The following is a 22,902-nucleotide window of genomic DNA, read 5'->3' on the forward strand; positions in this document are numbered from 1 at the left end:
TGATATCATACCCACTTAATGTGCCTTGTGATTGCAAGATAAAATTAAATATAACAGAACATCAAAAACATTTAAGCTACCATGAGCCACAAACAAATCATCACTCACCAAGGCACGGCTTAAGCAATCTTGTAAGTTTTTATAACCTTTTTTTTGAATTGCAATGGATTTCAAAGCCTAAATATGTTTTATTATAAGTCAAGGGTCTTGTGGCCGTGATAACAGCCCTCGCATAATTACCAGACTCGAACTCAACAGAGACTTGGCAGCCTGATTCTAAACTCAACCTTGGGAATTTGAAAAAGAACCCATGATATGGAGAGATTTTTTAAGGAACTACATGTTTTACTTGGCATGCTTCTATAAATCAACTTAAGAAACCTTAAAAACTAATCAATTACAAGTACTCTGATCAGATACACAACTATTCTTTAAACTAAGCTGAAGGAAACGAGATTTTTAAATAGAAAATATTATCAAGTGTTTTTAGTGCACAAAAAACAGGGATTACAATATCCTTGTCATCAAAAACAAAAAGAAAATGGAGTCACGAACTATGTTACAGACAAGCCTATATCACTCGAGCCAACATCAATAGGCCTAACTTTTTTAAATATAGTAGCATTATTGGGGATTGTGTTTGACTCAGCAAACCAAAAGTATGATTATAATCCTATTACTCAGAAAAACTTGGGAAATTCATAAAGGTAGGGGAAAACACTGATTTTCCATTTGGCATAGGCCAAAACAATGTTATTTTTTTTGCTTTTTAAAACTAGAGTGTGGATCTGGGGGCAACATCACCAAAAAGGAATTGAGGAGTAGCGCTTTGTGTCTAGGGGTCAAGAGATGAAATCCCCACTACCAAGCCCAAATAAAGGCCTTTGATACCACATGGACCTTCATGGCAAGACATTTTTCATAATTTTATTGCTTTTAAGTTTTTAACCAAGCTTTAAATCATACAAAAATCATGGGCATTGAGATCATAGAGCACAAATTAGGTCTTAACTAAATGAGAATAAAATAGATATTTACTGAAAACTGAGTGCACTTGAGTGTCCCTAATTTATCTTGTTGTGCACACTCAATATTGTTTCAATTTTTCAAACACTAGGACATAGGTTTTTGATCACGTCACATGCAATACATATGCAGGATCCTAAATCCTTCTTAAGGTGGAGTGTCTAAATGATAATGCAAATATTATTAGGAACTTTTTATAAAAACCAAAGAATAATTAACAATTGACTAAAAGTAAAGTGAAATCTATTAAGCACACTTTAAGAATACTTCAATTCTGAACACACCTTTTTTCAATTTTCATAATAATATAAGAAAAAACAATAAATTAGTAATATAGTTAAGCATAATACATGCAAACAAAGCAAGATAGCAAGCCTAAGAGCTGCCATCAATCATATCGAGACCCTTTCCTGATCAGACTGATGTAGAGATCACACACACTCCTTTAAACTGATCCTTGAGCTAATACAATAACTGTCTTTCAATGATAAAATTGCTGGGTACCTGCACAATAGGCCATAGTTGCAAAGCTTGTAAGTATTCACAAGCTAGATCTTGGACTGACTGACTCGCCTGATAACTCACCACCAAGTTTTTTTTTTAAATTGAAATTCGATTACCAAAAAATATGAGTCTGGTTACAAAATTGGAGACCAAGGTAGTCACACCATCAAACGCCCAACCAGGCTATATTCTAATGCAACAAAAAGAGATATATCAAGTTCTATCAATCATCATATCGTACCATTCATCATGTACACACAAAGTTTAATATGCAGTCTACTATGCAGAAAAGACATATCAGTTTCCATCACTGTCACTATATGGTTGCTGTTTATTCTCATCTTCTTCTCCCTGTTCTTCCTCATTCACCTTTTCTTTGCCTTTTCCTTTATTCTTCTTCTTTGGCTGCACTCTGCTGACTTGGAATGAGTCAAATGGACCAATGGGCAGAGAGATTCTTTCTCAACTGGAGCAGTCAAATTTCTGATTTATAATCTCCAAGTCTGTAACTGCTGCATCTTTTCTCAACTAATATTGGTGCTCTTTACAATATGCATTTTGGAAGTCAATGTATTCCTCATGAAACTTCTTATTCACTTTCCTCAGGTCTTGAGGCCAATAGTCTGCATTTTGAATGTCCTTGTAGATTGGTGAAGAGACTTATTTAATGACCTTCATGAATCTATCTGCTGGCAGCTTTAAAGTGAGGGTAACCTGTTCAATTATCATTAAGGTCTACAACTAGACCCTGTAAGGATTCTCTCTTTGCCTTGGTATACCTGTTCATTCCTTTTCTTCCACAAAAACCACAAAATCTGAGTAGACAAGGATAACCAAAAAAAATTAGACTTTTTGTTCCCTTAACATACCCTTCAAGGACTTCAGACCAAGACATTTTATCAATAATATTCCATCCCACAATATTCTCCATAAACAAGGACCAGACAACAATAGCATACTTACACTGAAAGACTATATGAAAACAGAGTCCTCCAAGCACCCACATAACAGACAAGTGATAGGGCTAATGTTAATAACCAACTTCTGAATGTTTTAGACCAATCTTTATGCTCTAGGTTCAGATTCCACTTTTTATTCACATGATCAAAGATACAGTGAGCCTGGGATAGGATCTTGTAAAGACAATGGCTTTAAGGTTCAGGAAAGGAGATCCATCAGACCATTTAAACTTCATAAGACAATCAGGATCATTAATAACTTTGTCTGGCTGCTTTAATTTTCCCATAGCCTTCATGGTAATAGAAAATGTTCTTTTGCTGTTGTTTCACAAGTTAAAATTAGATTGCAATGTATTCCAGGTCTTAAGAGTTTTGGTTTTAAACAGTTCTTTCAGATTAGACACACCTTTTAATTTCCATTTTTTAGCAGAGCAACCTTGTAAAAGTGTTAGTGATCTACCTTTATGCTCAGTGTTCCACCATAAAGATCTAAAACCATAAACTTCACCTTTAACAAATTTTATTGCCTCAGAATGCTGCACCTTATCCTTACATAACTCCCAGGCCCCCCAAATACTACAAAACACAAGAGACCCAAAAGGGATAGCATTAAAGTTACTAAAAGTATGTCATGTATATGAATATCATTCCACTTTTTAGCTCTTTTAGGGATAGCTTCTTGAATGTTCTTTTTAACTAAGATTTTCCAAGGCTCATTGTCAACTAGTGCCTTGACAACCCATTTAGAAGCGAGCTCAATGCCTTGAAGTCTGAGGCTCTTAAGACCTAGACCACCTAGCTCCTTGCTCATACAACACCAGTCCCACCTTACTGCATGTTTCCTTTTCTTACCCATGCCATCAGACCATAGAAATTGTCTAATAATTTTGTGCACCTTAATAATCTGATAATCGACAAAGAACCAAACTGAAGCATAATAAATGGAGTAAAGGAGAGGATCTTTTGACAGACCTGTAGCCTGTCAACAAGAGATAGATAATTCCCGTTCCAACTATTGAGTTTCCTTTCAATTTTTGCAAACATCCAATTCCACATGTTGGGGAGAGAGGGAGACACCGAAAAGGAAATGCCCAGGTACCTCACAATCTTATTAGGCTCTCAAAAATCATTCACCCAATTTGGTGGAGTATTAGACCAACTCAACAATATGGATTTGGTCTCAGATATTTTAGAGCCAGAAGCACAACAAAAAAATTCAAGACTTTTTACAAGATTTAACATTTTCTCTTTATCAAGAGCAGGGAACAATGTAGTGTCATCTGAAAACTGCATATTGAGCAAAATAGATTCATCCGGGAGATTACTTCCATGAATCTTAGGGCCAAGTAAATTAGACCTTAGTGCATAATATAGAGCCAACGAAGCAATGACAAATAGGGCCAGAGCCAAGGGGCAACCTTTTCTAATAGATCTACCTAGGGGGAAAGAATCGGATAACTCAACATTAATGTCAACTTGGGCATTTGCATCTTTAAATAGCACTTTGACCATCTTACAGAATGATTAGGAAATCCAATTGCTTCTAAGACTGCAAGTACAAATGACCACTCAACTTGGTCATAGGCTTTCTTGAAATCGAGTAACGTAATACCAACATCCTGTGAACTTCTCTTAGCTCAGATAAGGCCTTTCCAACTGGTCAACAGGTTTTCAAGTATGTATCTTCCCTTTATAAATCATGTCTGTGTTTGGTTGACTATAACCAGTAGGATATCAGTAAACCTCTTAGCAAGCATTTTAGCAATGATTTTAAACGAGACATTATGTAACATGATTGGTCTCCAATTCTTAATATTGCTTTTATCGGCACCTTTGGTAACAATTTGATGTTCCCCTTGTTAATCTCGCCTCCCAAGGTGTCGTCAATAGCCTCTCTGTATACTTCATATAGCTCATCTACAATCCAATCCAAGTTGTCTCTATAAAACTCAGCTGGTAACCCATCTGCCCCTGGAGACTTATCATTTTGAAATGATAAGGTAGCATTGGTAATCTCATCTTGGTAATCTCTCTCCCCACTTCCTTGGTCAGTTCAAGGCTAAGTTTATTTGGGATCCTTTTACACAAAGCTTGAGCTTGGAGACAATTTGTCTTATTGTCTTCTGCAGTAAACAGGGATCTATAGAAGTTTTGGAAAACTCCTTTGATTTCATTATTGTTGTGGCACCACTAATCATCCACAAGAATTGGTCCTATTGCTTCCACAGATTGCTTTGCCCTAAGGATGTTAAAGAAATACTTAGTTCCTTCATCCCCTTAAATAATCCAGATCATCTTAGTCCTTATTCTGGCTCCTTGTTCCTTTTTTGTTTGAAACTTCCTCAATTTATGTTGGATCATCTTGAGGTTATTGATCAACTCAATGTTTTCTAGATCAAGTTGCAACTTATTTTCGTTTTTCACCAATTCCTCCTGCAAGTTGCATTCAATCTTTCTATTACTAATAGCATTCCTTTTACCAATAGTGCTCAATTTTTTTTGTAGATTTCCAATGAGTGCTCCAATATTTGCTGGCTTGACCTTTATGACTTAGGGCTTTAGTGAGGCTCTTAAGAGTGTGGAATCCATCTAGGCAATCATGCTGCTTAAGAAGCTCTGTATTGAGTTTATATAAACCTCCCATTTTTGCTATTCATATTAGGACCACTGGCTTTGAATATAATTTTGGCCATAATAGTATAATGATCTGATGGAGCTTTTGGCTCCACCTAGACACAATTGGAGCTATTGCTATTATCAAAGCAGAATGTGTCTCTTTGTGCGTAAAATATATCATGCCTACGATATACTATTTTTCGAGCATCTTGATTGTTGCACCATGTGTACCAAATTTGCTATCCTCCTCACCTTCTAAAGGATCAAATAGTCTTAGCAGTTTTTTCATTCTTTCCTAAATTTTTTTTTCATTTCCTTTCCAACTCCACGAGTTTCCTCCAAGTTTGTCTTCTCTATTTTCAGTCATATTAAAATCTCCACATAAGATCCATGGAATATTGGAGAGAGAGGAAGCCATCCACTCCCATAATGTTATTCTCTCTTTATAATCTTTAGATGCATACACAGAGCAGATCCCAAATTTGAAATTGATTTTTTTAAGCTCAATCTGCAAGCACCTATTACATGGAGAGTATCCTGAGTTTTTGATGCACTTGCTCCAATCATTGCTAACTAGTATTCAATCCCACCTTTCCCTCTTTCATGATTAGTGTGAATAGTTAGTGTGAAATATCAAAGAATCTTTCCATACAAATTTTAGGAGGTTATTCAATTGAAACCCCACAAATTTAACTTCTTGTAGTAGCAAAAAGTCCAATTTTTTTGTCTGATTGCAGAGGCTCCTTATGATATATTTCCTATATAGAGATTCAAGTCCCTTGATGTTCCAACTGATACAGTTTATCATTCTTTGTTTTATGAGGATGGGTTGACTTTGCCATTCTTATATAATCTATCAAAACATTCAGGGAGACTGTTCCCCTTACCCTTCCCCTTTTTTTGGGTACTGTTTGTGCTACTAACTTTTTTCCTTTTCTTTTTTACCTTTTCAATACCACCTTAATTCCCTTCTCCAGTTTCATCCATTTCTGACTCTTGAAAGAGAGGATTAAAATAGTTAATGTCAACCAACATGTTATTACATTAATTGTTATACACCATCCTCCGAACCGAGTATATGGTGTCAGTTAAGCCTGAGGGGAGAGTATTACTGTTGCGGGTATCTTTGTTAATGTTGGCAAGAGTTGCTACTTTCTCGGTCTCCTCTTGAGGAGGGTCTTTTATGTTATCTTTAAATCCTATCCCTCAACATTTACCGTGTTTGTAATACCGGGAGGGTTTGAGTGTGATTTTTAAATCCTTTGTCTTACTTTGGTTAGTTATTTCAATTTTATCAAGCATTATTTCTTGAGCATTCTTCTTGTGTGGAATGGTGGGTTGGGAGTTTGTTCCTTATTATCTTTTTGTTTTTTCCTTGTTTTAGAATCCACTATTTTCTTCATTTCTGTCATTGTTGTTATGTTTTTTATGCACGCACAACTCAGAATAAAATACCCAGAGATATCCTATTCTCTCTTGATCAAAATCCTCTATGTGCTAAACAGATTGATTGTGTGATCACAAAGACGACTCCAAGCTTCGAGATTCAATGCGGATAGTCTCAGTTGGTTCGTTGTGATATGATGGTAATCTCAAGGGGACTTACGTAATTGTTCGAGGAGTGAATCAATCAAAGGATTTTGCTGATTCTTGGCTTTCCTTTTTAGAAGATTCTGCAATAAGCTCTTTTCAATCCTAATCTATCAAGACTTGGAAAAAAAAAGGCAAAAGCTTGAGGGTTTAGAAAGATCGTTCTAATCCTAATCTAATCCTATGAACTCTGGAGATGGAAATTGCAAAAGTGGAATTCAAAACCAATTCTTACTTTTCCAAATTCAACAACTACACAAGAACAGTGCAATCTTCTGAGGAAATCAAAAGATTCTCATATCACTCATATTCACCAACATCTTGAACAATGAATAAAGCGATAGAAGTTAAATTTCTGTTTTTGGTTCAGGCTAACTTTGTAGATAATTGAAAATCATCCAGTTATCAAAAGTATGAACACATCAATTCCTCATTGAGCAATTCTATTAAATCCTCCATTCAATCTAACAATTTGAAAGGAAATCTATTCTATGGAGAGCCAAAAAACCATGCTAATTTGCAAAAGTAGACAAGATTCACCAACAATTGAACAATGAATTATGTCTTAGCACTTAAGAAGTATCACTATAGCAATTTCTCAGAAATCTCTCTCTTTACAAATGAGAGGGGGGTTTATATAGGCACCCCATTATAAAGCAACGGCCTAGATTGATCCAAGATCAATGGCCAAGATTAACAGATAAAACCCTAATTAGGGTTAATTGCAAAAAAACTCCTTTCGACCAATGAGAAAATTACAACACTTTGGATAACCAATGAGAAAATAGGAGCCACTTGTTGAGTTTGGTTCATTGCACCTAGACATGTTTGATTTGGCGCCCTTGGATTGGTTGATTGATGATTGGGATGCCACCTCAGCTTGCCTTGTGGATTTGATTCCTCATCATGAAGAAGTGTTGGTGCCTTAGGCAATATCTCTTGATACTCAACATTGTTCCAATTGCATCATGTGATGAAGCATACTCCGAAATGATTATCCAGAAATTCGTTGCCTTGGATTTGGAAGGTCGATGCAGAGCCTTTCATCCTTGGATGACTTAATCTTCTTGAATGTCTTGATGAACTACGAGTGTTGTTCTTCCATCATCTTTTCAATAGGTTCCTTGTGTTGAACTTCATCTGTACTTTCAAGAAATTCCTCCTATGTTGACATCTACTATAAAATTCTTGATGTCTACTTGACAAATTTCGAAAGAAAACTCTGATTTTCTGATTAAATTCTTGAAATTTATTCTGATTTGAGACTCCGGAGGTGGAAATCAGACCCGAAGATCATTCTGGAGGCACAAAATCAGACTCAGAAAATTTGGAGAATTTAAACACTTTGAAATGTCGTGAAATTTGAACCTTTGGAGTGAAAAACAGATCAGAATCAGACTCAGAAATATTTCAAAAATCATGGAATTTAGTCTAATTTGAACTTGGAATTGCCAATCAAGCCTTATGAGTAATCTGAGATTCAAAATCAGACTCAGAAATTCTATAAAAATATTGACAATTCAGTTTGTTTTGAACAAAACCAGACCTTAACATCACTCTGGAAGCATAAAATCAGGCTCAGAAAACCTTAAAAATCATGAAATTTGGCCTAATAAGGCCTGAAAAAGGTCTCAGCACTTGAAATCAGACTTCATAGATATTCTGGAACTTAAATTTCAGACTCAAAAATTAAACTCTTTGAAGAACAGAGCCTGTATTTAGGCACTTTTTGAGACGAAAATCAGACTGGACAATAAAATTCAAGCTTGGAAATCTTAACCTTGCAACAATTAGGCCTGATTCAAGTTATCACCACATCACAATCACAAGAAACACCCCTATCCTTCTGATAAAATTTGAAAACTTGGTGTCTTGTAGTCATGCATTAATCTGACAATGATAATTTAGACACAAAAGAGAAATTTTGGAAGGCAACATTTCAGAATTCCATCCTAGAAGCGCTTTAGATCTGCAATAAATGGAGGAAGGTCTCAAAGAATGCTGATGAATGCCCTGAATTCCTCTTGAAACCTGCAATGAAACTCCTAAATTGCCTAAGAAAAATTTGGAGAGACTAAGAAAGTTCGAATTCCTAGAAAGAAGTGTGAATAATGAAAGGCCAAGGCCTATACTTATAGGAAATTGGAATTCCTTCTTTGAATTGTTTTGTTTTGTTTTTTTGAATTTTTAAAGGCAATGAACTTAGTCACAATTTGGCCTTCAAATTGAACTTTCCTTGTTTTATTATTTTTATTTTATTTTAAAGTTTATTGGCAATTCTCTTTTTTTCCTTGGAAGCTTCTCTTCTAGAAACCCCTTTTCAATTTAGCCTAGTTCAAACTCTCTCCTTTCATGAGTTGGGTGAATTTCTCCTTGTACTCAGCTTTTTTTTTTTGAAAATTTTGAATTTATTTTTATTTTTTATTTTTTTAAATTTTGAACATTTCTGCCTAGGCGGACTTTGCTTATGCTCAAGGAAGTTTTCCATGGAAACAAGGAATTTTCGTAAGGAATTTAGGAATTTTTTCAAGGAAATTTAGGAAATTTTCTAAGGAATTTAGGAATTTGTCTAAGGAAAATATAGGAATTTTTCTTTTCAATCAAGGTTCCAGACAGTCAATTTCTTGTGATTTTCAATCAGCTTTTTAGAAATTATCCTCTAGATTTGAAAGTTATTTCATACTTGTGCATTCTGGATGAATTCCTCTGACTTGACTGTTTTCCTGAACCTGAAACAATCCAAGACCTCAAAAAAGCAAAAAGCAACTTTCCAAAAAAGCAACATTCTATTTTTAGAAAAAGCAAGCCGAAAAAGCAAGTTCTCGGATTGGCCCGAAAATGCCAAAAACAAAACTTTCTAAATTTGGAAAAAAGCGAAAAAGCAAATTTCCTAAAAAATAGGAAGTTGTCAGATTTGACCCCGGGAAATTGCGATTTTACTTCTTCGGTCTATTTGAGCCCATTCATACCTTCAAAACATCCATTTGACCACTCCTTCACTTCACTGACTTTGATGACTCGAAATTTTACAAAACTTAACTCATTCGCAGAGGCCAGAAATTGAAGACAAAAACCCTAAACACTAAGACACAACCCTAAAAAGCAAAATACTAGGGGGTCCCCATTCACAATGGGGTGATGTGTGAAAATGTCACAACAATCATCTCAACTTACCTTTATACCATCATCCTTAGGGGAAGAACCCTTGGTAACCTTATCTGTCCTAGGGTTTGTGGCCATCGTCGGGGAAGATCCCATATTGATGTCAGGCCTTGCCACTATAGGGGGCTCAACCGTAAATTTCCCACGGGCTTCTTCCTTAGAAGATTTTTGGGTTTCCATCTTATTAAAGGCAACTTTAAGAGGGTTAGGGTTTAGGTTCCTCCTATTGTTTAAGATTTTTGGGCATTTTATTTTATGATGACCATCATTTTTACATAAAAAAAAACAATAATTTAGACCCCCTAGGGCTTCAATATCACATCTGTGAACTTGGTCATTCATGGAAAATTCAAGGATCTTTGGAATTTGCACTACCTCTTTGAAGGAAATAAAAACTAACATTCATATGAGGTAATGTAGAATGAGTGTCTTCCACTTGAAGGGTTTTTCCAATAGGTTTAAGCAGATGGGGTAGGAATTTCCAAATTTGGATTGGCACATTTTTGACATTGATCCATCTTGTAGTGGAGCAAAACAAGATTTCATTTTGAGAAACATCAGGTGACCAAGCTATAGCTTTGATAAGAGACTTTCCAACATTCCAATACTTCTTTTCCAGAACTCTTTTTTGCATATTATGATTTTTAAAGAAAATGACAGAGTCCCTTTTGTATCATTTTGCAAAAGGAAATATAAATGCCAAGTTTTTTACCCCATACAGTGTTTAACTAGTTATCAAAAAAGCTTCTAGCCAGAAGGGTATTGTTATCAAGACAGGCAAGGAAAATAGCAGTATTCTTAAGTCAATTTTCTTCTTTCTTAACAGCAATGATCATTTCTTCGTTAGGGTTGACCTCAAAACCCTAGGTAGGAGAGGATCCTTACCTCCTTCAGCTTTGTTGCAGCTGTCTCCTCCCTAGCCTGGGAAGGCTCCTGAATAGTCTCCTCCAATTCCCACATCAAATGCAACTTTTTTCGGTAGTTCTTTTGACTCTTCTGTTTGTAGAGCCTCTTTGAAGGTTTTATAGTTTTCATTGTGCCTAGCTTGTAAACTTCAGAGGGTCGATGTCTCCCCTTTTCTCATCTGGAGGCCTAATGTCCATACGGGCTCGCACAAATGGTCAAAACATTTGTGTAAGCAATCAGTTAACTAGGCAAAAAGGGTACCGAAGGTAATCAACAATTTAAATATTGGGGAAAACCTATGACACTACAAACACACAAAAACAACGGCAAGTGGTAAGAAAGCCAACACACAAAGGAACCAAACACATACTTGTTGTGACCTAATCACACATCACCCCATCCCAGATGGGGACCCCCTACTTTTTAGGCCCTCCTGGTTGTTTGGTTTTGTTTTTTGTGGTTTTTTGGTGATAGTCTCGTCAGTCTCTCTGCTTTGCAAAATGTTCGGGGGTCAAATTGGTGAAGTCTGCTTTTTGTTTGAGTGAATTTGATGAAGTGTAGGGCCTGTTTTGTCAATTTTAGGGTTTTTGCCTTTAGTCCTAGATTTTAGGGGTTTCTGTTAGGGTTTTGGAAAAACCGAGCATATAACTGGAATCAGAACCCTTCAAGGAGCCTCCCAGTAAAATTTGAGCCAAAACGGAGCAACTTTCTATTTTTAGAAAGTTCCTATTTTTTAGGGATGGTGAGTCCTGGAATGCCGTCATTTTGCCAAAAATCGAACTTACTATAATTAGTAATCTCTATTTTTAGTAAGTTTCTATTTATAGTAATTCATTCATGTGTCCTGTTTAGGGGTCTAACACTGACGTTCTGAAAGTTTCTATTTTTGGAAGTTTATTTTGATAGGACCATTCAGGCAAGATGATGAAGGCCAAGCATTCACGACTACTGCTAATTCTGGGAAGTCAGAAAGAAGACAAAGAGAGTCAAAAGGACTAAGTGTTTTCTATTCCTGAAAGGGAAAGCTCAAAAAATTCATCTAAGTCCATGAAGAATCCAAGACAAGTGAAATTCCTTCACCCATGCCAAATTGCGCCCATGAAGAATCCAAGGCACTAAACTTAGGTGGAAATGGAAAGGTGAGAAAAGAGTGAATTCCACTCCCAGTGGGGAATAGCGCCCAACATGGAAGAAGGGCACCAAAACCCAAGAGTCATGGAAGGAGGACAAAATAATCAATTCCTTCCTCAGATGAAATTTCCACCCAAGGCCAAGTAAGGGCACCAAAATGGAGTGTGCATGGAGAAATAGAAAAATTGCGAGAATCCATGTCTAGGTGGAAATTCCATCCTACTCCTTAGGAGGGCGCTAAATAGAAGAGGGCATGGAAAGCAGGACAAATGGTGAATTCCTTGACCAAGTGTAAAATGCGCCCTAGCCTTATGGAGGGCACCAAAGTGGGGGTTGCAAGGAATCTATGAAAATGTTGAAATTCCTTTCTGAGTGACAAATGCTGCCTAGGAATGATGGAAGGCGCCAAAATGGACATTCCATGGAGGATGTGAAAAGTTCAAAATTCCATGATAGAGTGAAAATTCCGCCCTAGAGGGGCTTTGGGCACCAAAGTGGAGTCGTTAGGGAAGAATTGAAAGAAGTGTGAATTATTATTACAGTGAAGGGGCACGATCAAGTAATGTCTTGATCGGCCATGTCTTAAAGACATGGCCGGTCAAGGCATTGCTTGACCGTACCCAGTCTGCTATATATATATCAAATGGCATTTGTGAGAAAGGACATCCAAATTCATAAATGCTCCTCTCACCTGCCATACAAAAGAAGATAGTCAGATTTATATTTTTAAATCAGTAATACATAGAACAAGATAATATCAAATAGAATATAACTTGCATATTGAATGTAAATTGAACATCATTTACATGGTATCAGAGCTATAGTTAAATCGAACCTGAGGCTGTTCAATTTTACATAAAATTCAAATCAAGCATATATTCAACATCACAATCCTATCAATGGCTAGTGCTATTATATTTGAAGACAGACTCGGAGGAAGTGATGAATTCTCTGCATGGAAATTCAGAATTCAAATGATTCTAAAAGAAAATATAGTCGAATCATTTGTAAAGACTGAAACTGAAGAACCTGAGACTGAGCCTGACAAAGCAATTTGGAGAGAAGGAAATGATAAGGCTATCAAAATCATAGTTGATGGGGTAAGGAACAACATTATGCCCATTATAAGGAAACATGAAACAACCTTCAACATGTTCAAAGCACTTGAAGATGCTTTTGAGATATCTAATGCCAGTAGAACCTTGGCTCTAAAAACAGAAATAAATCACATAGCCATGATAAAAAGGAGAATCAGTCAATGCCTACTTCATGTGAATATCTGCCCTAAGGGATGAACTGGCAACCCTTGGATATGAGATCCAAAGCAAAGAATTAACCCTCATTGCTTTAGATGGGTTGCTTAGCATATGGGAAACATTCGTCCAAGGCATCAGTTCAAGGGATAACTTCCCAAAATTCGATAGGGTAAAAGCTGACTGTCTCCAAGAGGAATCAAGGCAAAATAAGAAAGGGATCAAGCTAAAGAATATAGATGAAGATCTTCAAGTTCTAAATACGAACTCAAACAAGAAAGGCAAGCAGAAGCAATTCAGGAAGATAAAAGGTTGTCACGGCAAGAACTCCTTCAAGAAGGACCTCTCTCAGATTCAGTGTTACAGATGTGACAAATTTGGGCACTATGTTGCCAAATGTCCAGAAAGAGCTAAACAAGCCACATTTGCCAAAACAGGAAAATCCAAAAGGGAAGAGGACTCCAAGAAGTATGTACTCTATTCAACACTCACAAATCAAGCATCAAACAAAGTGAACTCCTGGGTGATCGACAGTGGCTCATCCACACACATCACAGGGATCAGAGAAGTACTAGACTCCATGAAAGAGGAGAATGATGAGGAAGTAACTATCGGAGATGATTCTACACACCCTATCAAAGGAGTTGGAACCTACACCATCAAACTAAAGTCGGGTGTATCATTACAACTTAGAGGAGTGCTATATGTTCCAGGCATCAAGAGAAATCTAGTCTCAATATCAGCACTGGAGGACAATGGATACAGAGTAACCTTCATGGACAACAAAGTATTGGCTTGGCCAAAGAACTCATCCATCAAGAAAGCTAAAAACAATTGGTCAAAGACAAGGCTATTTGTATGAGCTATGTACAGAGCCCAACTTAGTCCTAATTCATGAGACTACAGATACCAACGAAATCTGGCATAGAAGACTAGGCCACCTAAATTTTAGAGCTATATCATCAATGGGAGACCTTGTCATAGGTCTACCTAAGTTAAAGCAATATCATTCAGGGGCATGCATAGGATGTGCCCTAGGTAAAAATACTAAGGGTGCTTTTCAGAATAGTACTAGGAAAACAAGTAAAATTTTAGAGTTAGTTCATTCTGATGTATGTGGACCTATGTCCGTACCTTCATTGGGGGGATTTCTGTATTATGTAATATTTGTTGATGACTACTCTAGGAAAACTTGGATCTACTTTCTGAAATGTAAAGAATCAGAAGAGATCCTTAATAGGTTTAAAGAATTCAAATCATTAACAAAGAACTACTCAGGAAATAAAATAAAAACCCTAAGAACTGACAATTGGGGGGAATACACATCAGAATTATTTAAAGAGTTTTGTAAAAATTCAGGGATTAAGAGGGAGTTAACAATACCTTATAACCCTCAACAAAAATGGGATAGCTGAAAGGAAAAATAGGACAATCGTTGAAGCTGCCAAAACTATGATTCTTGATCAGAATCTAAATATCAATCTTTGAGTAAAAGCAACTAGCACTGCTGTATATATTCAAACAAATGTCCCCACTCTCATCTTGAAGATAAGACCCCTGAGGAAGTCTTTACTAAATCAAAACTTAAAATTAGAGCCTTCTGGGAAAAGGGGAATCTTTGTAGGATATAGTGAAACCTCCAAGGCTTACAGGATCTATATACCTGGTCAAAAGAATATTGAACTAAGCAGGGATGTAATCTTTGAAGAAGACTTAGCTTTCAAAAGAGCCCAAAGCTCTCTAGACCCTGAAGTCTATATCCCCACCCCTAGCATAGATAGAGATCCTACTCCTGAGCTTCAGAGGGAGAATCCTGAGGAAACTATAAGTGAAACTCAAAGTCCACCTAGAGAAAACCTCAAGAAAAGAACACTATGGGCCACCAAAACTATGGTAGAAGCTCAGAAGTTTGTTGCTCCTTCAAGAACCTTCAGGGAAAGTAAAAGGCCTAACAAATTCACTAGCTATGTTACCCTTATGAATGATCTCTCCAAAGCCGAACCAAACAATGTATCAAAGGCTCTTGAACATCAAGTATGGAAGGATGCCATGTCTGAAGAGTATCAGTCCATTATGAAAAATGATGTTTGGGAGATTGTTCCTAGGCCAACTAAGAAATCTGTTGTTTCATCTAAATGGCTTTTTAAGATCAAACATGCTGCAGATGGTAGTATTGAAAAACACAAGGCTAGATTTGTAGCTAGAGGTTTCTCTCAAAGGGAAGGAATAGATTATGAAGAAACTTTTGCACCTGTTGCCAGATATACATCAGTAAGAGCTGTATTATCCATTGCAACAGCTAAGGGGTGGAAGGTACACCAGATGGATGTTAAGACAACATTTCTAAATGGTGAGATCTCAGAAGAAATCTACCTAGAGCAACCTGAAGGGTTTGAAATTTATGATGCAGAGTCTCATGTGTGCAGACTTAAGAAAGCTCTCTATGGGCTTAGACAGGCTCCTAGGGCCTAGTATGAAAGAATTGACACCTATCTCTTAGAACTAGGCTTCTAAAAAAATGATGCAGATTCTAATCTCTACTACAAAAGAAATAAAGGTGATATGCTAATGTTGATTTTATATGTTGATGACTTATTAATCACAAGAAATGATCATCTTATAGATCAATGCAAGAAAGATCTATCCAAAGAATTTGATATGAAGGACTTAGGACTCCTTCATTACTTCCTAGGATTGGAAGTATGGCAGAATTCTAACAACAATATACTAAACCAAGGAAAGTATACCATGGATATATTGAAGAGATTCGGAATGCTAAACTGTAGGCCCATGACCTCTCCTATGGAAACCAATTTACATAAACTTAAAGAAGCAGCAACAGAGTCACAACCCACTGACTCTACTCAATACAGACAAATGATTGGGTCCCTGATGTACCTGGTGAATACAAGGCCAGATATCTGTTATGCAGTTAATGCCTTAAGCCAGTTCATGTGTGAACCTAAGGAGATACACCTAGTTGCAGTAAAGCACATCATGAGATACCTACAAGGTACTCTAAACCTTGGTCTCAAATATGAGAAAGTTGACATAAACCTACATGGATTTACAGATTCAGATTGGGCTGGAAGTGTAACTAATAGAAAAAGCACCTCAGGGTGTCGTTTCAGTCTGGGTTCAGCTATGATATCTTGGATCAGCAGGAAAAAGTCCTCTGTAGTTCAAAGCTCCACCGAGGCAGAATACATTACAGCTTCTATGGCTGCTCGAGAGGTAGTATGGCTTAGAAAGTTGCTTGTGGGGTTGTTTGGAGAACCTATGAAACCCACTATTATACACTGTGACAATCAGAGCCGCATAAAACTTTTAGTTAACCCGGTGTTCATGACAGATCCAAGCATATTGAGATCCCATACCACTATGTGCGAGATATGGTAGACAACAATGTAATTCAATTAGAATATGTTTGTACAGTAGATCAAACGACAGATATTCTGACCAAACCTCTTTCCAGGGTGAAGGTTGATCACTTCAAAAAAAGTTTAGGTATGATAGAAAGGTAAATTGCTTTGTAATCTGTATTTACATATCAATAAGATGTTTAATGTGTAAGCTTCTTTGTCATGATAGGACATTTTGGATTTTTATCCCCTGAGTTCATATCTAAGAGGTGACGATCTCTCAAGATAATGAACACTTGTATGGAGACATTATAAGGTGACGATCTTATAATGTCCAAACCAATTGTCATGTTGGATCTCTGGTGTATCATGGATGAGCCATGATTGTGTTGTGGTAAAACATTTATATGAAATGTTAGTGCACCTACCACAACTTGGATAAAGATGAGAATTGAATATTTTCTCATATGATTATCCTTAAGTATTGTGTGCTTAGACAATACTGATATCACTTGTTAAGGTGATATCCTGTCATCACAAGATTGATGTGATAGACACTTTGTATCACGTGTTTAGGTGATACTTCATATGATGTGATTAGGTGATATGATCTCCTAGAAGGTTAGATTGTGTAAAAGAATGCTAACTATCATTTGAATTGTGATGCTTGATACAGTGCTCTCATTTATCTTACCTAGCTAAGAGGGAGTGTTAATGCATAGTAGCTTCGGTAAGATAAATGATTGAATGAGAGATAAATGAAGTCTCTCATTCAATCATTTATCATATCGATAATTATGATGAATAACTTCAAGCCCACATTTGATAAACCATTCTTTATTTGTATATGATCAATCAAATTAGTTCGATCAAAATGCTTAACTGACAATTATCATTCTATAGCATAGTATCCCGATTTAATATCGGTTACGCTATTTGTGTTCACCGATTATTAAATCGGGTTAATCATTGCAATCCGAGTTAATTCGGTTAACTCATTTAATGATAAAACAAACAATTATCGGGTAGACCAAACATCGATTAGTATCGATGTTAACTTATGTTTGCACCGATTGATATTGGGTGGAAGAATAAATATACACCGATTGTTATCGGGTGTTAAGGCAAGCATTCACTAATTGGCATACACCGATTGTTATTGGGTGTTAATATAAGCATACACCGTTTGGTAAATAAACGCCATGTATTATTATTATAGCGAAGGGGCACGATCAAGTAATGTCTTGATCGGCCATGTCTTAAAGACATGACCGATCAAGGCATTGCTTGACCGTACCCAGTCTGCTATATATATATCAAATGGCATTTGTGAGAAAGGACATCAAAATTCATAAATGTTCCTCTCACCTGCCATACAAAAGAAGATAGTCAGATTTATATTTTTAAATCAGTAGTACATAGAACAAGATAATATCAAATAGAATATAACTTGCATATTGAATGTAAATTGAACATTTACATTGGACCCCATGGAAGGTAGAGGAAGGAAGTTTTCTCCCTTCAATTGGCAAAGGAAGTGACTTCGCTCTTGTCAAGGGGCGATAGAAATTTTCACATACTTAGTTAAATTTTGCCTTTGCAACCTGCCTCTTGATTAAGCACAATCAAACCTCTTGGACGATGAAATAAACTTTGTGCACTTGGTGAACTTCATCCAAGGGAAGCATATTAACAAACCTCCTCGCTTGTCATGCTCAAATTGACACTTAACTTGACACCTCAGTTCACATCTCACATTTTGCTTCTATGAGGTCAAGGAAGTGACTGTTGATGCCATGGAAGAGCAAAGGAAGGCAATTCGTTCCATTGAGGGAGCAATGGAAATTTTCGTATACTCAATCAAATTTAGCATTTCTTGCAAGCAAAAGATGAGTCATTCATTCCAAAAGCCTCGATAACTGATTGACTTCACTTCATCCTAAAGAGACAAACTTGATTAACTTTTGACCCACTACACTTCTTCAACACAAAGGTTAATAGCGAAAGACTCTACCACTATCCTAGGAAGCAGAAAAAAAGTGGGGGTCCCCATTGCAATGGGGTGATGTGTGAAAACGTCACAACAGTATAGTAAATTGAACTTTTTGGCCATCCTTTTTCTGCAGATAATGTGTGTGGACATGTGTGATTATGTTTGACTTGTGCAAGTATAATATGCATCGTGAGCATACTGATCCAGCCTACACAGATTATTGTGGTTGTATTTATGAAGAACTCTAGAACTATGGTTGGAGTGGAGTATGGTGCTTACCATTCCTATCATGGATAAGTGTGGTTTGAAGTTTGTTTTCTTTCCCTCATTGGAATATGGACACGCTAGTCCTTGGTTCTATCCAAATTTTCATTCCATCCAATTAAATCTCAAAAAGGCCTATCACAAAAATCAAATTGTATGATAATCAATGAACTCTCTTATATTATGATTGTTTTTCTTAGACTCTATGTAATCACAAATGGATCTCCTTATACCTAAGTTACAGGGTTCAGGCAAATATTTTGTTGCCTTTTGGGTTTGTGGGTTGGGGTCGTCCGTACACACACACACACACACACACACACACACACACACACACACAGATATATGCAAAAAATTAAAGAAATATTTAAAAAGGCAAAAAAATTAAATTTTAATGTTTAAAAGTCACTTTGATGTGACTTAACCCAGCTGGTCGGCTGGGTTTGCCTAGGTTCAGCCAGGGTTCACCCCAAGGGCCCCTAGGGTTCACCCTGGCCAAACCTGGGCGAACCCAGCGCGGACTTGGTTTGTGTTAGGAGGCCAAAAGCCACAAACCCGACAACTTAGCCTTATACTAAAGAGCTAAAGTAGAATTAAACACAATTGGATCTTCTTGTTACTAGCCACCTGTAGAGGCACATATTGGAAATTTAAATAGATTCAATTGTAAATTCTAAAAAAATTTAGAAGACATAATTAAAATTTGAGATACAAATTTGATTGAATTTCCTTATTAGAATCTAAAAACATTTCTGTAATGTTGTTTTAATGGCAATAGGATTTAGGTGATTGGCAGCTTGAGTGTGGAGGTACCATGATCCAAAATTAATGGATCAGTAATGTTTGTTAAGGAGGCTAGCTTATTTACTTATGGTCTCATTGATGCTAACCCTTATGACTAACACCCTGTTAAGGTTCATTCTTGAGAAAATGACACAAATCAAGTTACATAAGCTGATGATGAGAAGACACAGGAAGAAATAATGGAAGGATTTGAACACAGGAAAATTAGAATTGATAGAGGGAAAGACAGATTTTATGCATTTGACTGCAGTTGAATGTATCTAACTAGTTTGACATTGGTCAAAATTCTCCCACTCAGAAACTGGACTAATAGAATAGGTTCGACTGTTGTCAAACACATGATAGAAGCAACAGAGGTAGGAACTGTGAGCTGCAAAATCTGTCTAAAAGATTCCTTTCAGTTGCAAGGATGGTTGAACTTGCTTCTTTAATTCATTTGTGATTGATATTATTATAAAACTTCCAAAATAGGCCATTGTAAGGGGATTTTTAAGTGTTTATCAAGAAAACTGGTTGTTAAGGATTATTGCTTGCAGCCTGAGTCTTTGAGAGTGTGTAAGATTTTCAGAGAGTTGTATCTTGTAGAACATTGCTGTTATAGGCAAGAGAAAGTCCATGTAAGCCTTGATTTAGGCAAGAAACCATTGTAGCAGCTCTTGAGATAGTGGGTCAAGGAGGCACAATGGCTCCTCTTGCTAATTTTGGTTCTTTAGATCAAATGGCTGGTTTCTCATTCTTATTGCTGTTTTATGGTGCGCACTTCATTACCTTGTTCTATTCTTTAAGATGCTGGTTGGGTCTTACTCTTCACAATTGGTTGTTGTTCAGCCCTTGAATTAAAAGCTAATGAATCGTTGAGATCATCATCATCTTCAACCATGATGTCATCCAATATGATGCTTCCTTCTTCTGCACACTTCTCTACTTGCCTCACAAAATCAACAATCTCATCTATAAACACGGGGTCTCCCTTTTAGACGATCCAATTGCAGTATGGATTGGTATCATCCAAGTCAATCACATGATCACAATCTGAGCCCTCCACCTTTTTCAAGTGAAGGCGAAGGTTGTATTGCACAAAGATGATGTCATTGAGGCACATTTGTGTCAACTTGTAACACTTTTTCATATGAATGGCATCAAATAAGCTCTAATTTTGTTCACATTCATAAGTGGCACAAGGTTCAGCCAAAATTCAAAGGGCTAATCATTTGAAGAAGAAATTCACAAGTTTTTGTAAGTAATAATTGCATGTATTAAATATTTGAAGTGAAGATTGAGATTTTTTTTACTGGGTGCATGGCTGGTTCTTCCTTGGATAACTAGTGTCAAGTGGTGAAGAGAAGAGGTTCCCCAATCCAATAATTAAGTCCTCGACATTTTTGTAGCATTTTTCTGTCAAAAGGATATATTACAACAGGATATATTGCATTGACTTAAACATTCAGCAATTTGTGGTCTTGCAAATATATTTCAATTTATCTTATAAAATAATATGTAGTCTCAAAGTATCAACTTTTTATGTATGCTTTACAAGGAGAAATATTTGAGCAAGGCTTTTGCCAAGAGATTTACTCAGATATCAGACAAGGTAAATTTCCTGTGCAAACATGGCTAGTTTTTCTGTACCAAAGCTCAAATTGGGATCTTATGCATGTTTAACCCATCAATAAACTGCTCTGAATTTTTTTTTCATGTTAACAGTTAAAAATGGTGTAAATTGATATGTTTATTATGTTCTGTTTCTCATCTAATAAATGATCTAACATTGGTAAATCTCTATTCACAGAAATCACTATCTAAGATTCGGTTATTTTCTTATAAATTGCTTCTCCATTAAGCTTCAGAAATTTTTCTTAGAAATTTGGTACACTTCATCTGATGCCATATTTTTTCTCATATCACTAACTATTTCCCTGAATGCTGGTCTTTGTTAAACTGTATTATCTCATGGCATCAGATTGTATGGATGGCTGCAAGTACTATTGCAGATCTAAGGATGCATATATGCACATTTAAATAGGAAGTTGATTATATAGTTCGCACTTAAAAACTCTTCTTAATGGTTGAATGCCTTCCCCTGATCTAAGTTCATTTTCTTGGTCCAGGACATGCGTGATCGTGGACACTTGTTCTACAAGTTGGATACTGACTCCCATGAATATGAGGAACTTAATTTCAATTTTCACCGAAGGAAACCAAAAAAACAGTCCACTAGGGATAATGTTAACAAAAAATCTGGAAAAGATAACAAGAAACAAGGAGAATCAAAACTTGAGCTGACAACAAATAAAAGCAAACTTTTTGGTTTTAAGCATGAACTAACTAACGAGGAAAACTTCAATGCACAAAATTCATCCAATCTGGTTCCCACTGACTTCTGGTCTTGTGAAGAACAAGCCCTGGAAAGAAAGAAGAAATTGATGTCCTTTAAGGAGATCACTGATGCATACATGCGACCTTTTTGCTTGGATATTTTCATTTCCAAAAGCTCTGTCTGTGCATGTATTGTTCATCGAGTTACTAGCAAAGTGGTTGTAGTGGCACAGTCAATCTCCAAGGACATGAAAAATGAACTGCTATCTACAAAGGACTTGACTGCATGTGCAGCAGTGGGTGGACTTCTTGCTCAGCGTGCTCTTGCAGATGATATTTATACAGCAGTATATACACCAAGGAAAGGAGAAAAGATTGAAGGGAAACTAATGGTAGTCCTCCAGTCCCTGGTTGACCATGGTCTTGATATCAAGGTGAGATTAAAACAAAGAAGACATAGAAACTGCACTTATATGGGGGCTAGTGAAATGGTGCTTGACAGCTCATAGAACTGTTTGCTACTATAAACACTCACATAAATGAATTTCATGGATATTTGTAGTAGCTTGTTGTTACCCCTCTCAGATATGCTAGAGACAATGTTTAATTGCATTATTCTTACTTTATTTATAAAAGAAATTCATTACTGTTGTTTAATCAAACAAACAATAAACAGCAGTGTTGTTTATAGTTTTGATAACTCTAATCAAATATTGGTCTTCAATTATTAGGCCATTGACCATGGCTTTGTTATAATCAGACCTAGGTCCAGACTGCACTGTAAGTGGGTTTCAATCCCAGGTAAAAAATTCAGAAAAGTAATTTATTATCTCATAATCAAAATAAAACCAACCTCTGCAGTGACAATATAAATCTTCTGGGTGACGAGGAGTTATTGGATTCCTTGTTTATATACTCTTTTCAGCCTTGACAAGGCTTCTTGGCTATATATGAAAGATGCCTTTTTTGTAAATTTCAAGGTCTCTGATATCTGACCATCTAATCATGTTTGATAT

At 36.5% G+C, this 22,902-nt stretch overlaps 1 protein-coding gene across 1 annotated transcript in view; it reads left to right on the forward strand.

Moving 5' to 3' along the window:
* Positions 1 to 22,642, forward strand: part of LOC131060359 (uncharacterized) — a 67,458-nt gene extending 44,816 nt beyond the window's left edge. Inside the window, exon 4 of the mRNA XM_057993542.1 lies at positions 21,679 to 22,642. Within this exon, the coding sequence (XP_057849525.1) occupies positions 21,679 to 22,395 (717 nt within the window). The 3' untranslated portion in view covers positions 22,396 to 22,642. The remainder of the gene's footprint in view (positions 1 to 21,678) is intronic.
* Positions 22,643 to 22,902: the final 260 nt, after the last annotated feature.

This window comes from Cryptomeria japonica, chromosome 11 (genome assembly GCF_030272615.1).
Source record: "Cryptomeria japonica chromosome 11, Sugi_1.0, whole genome shotgun sequence".
In the NCBI taxonomy this organism is placed as follows: domain Eukaryota; kingdom Viridiplantae; phylum Streptophyta; class Pinopsida; order Cupressales; family Cupressaceae; genus Cryptomeria; species Cryptomeria japonica.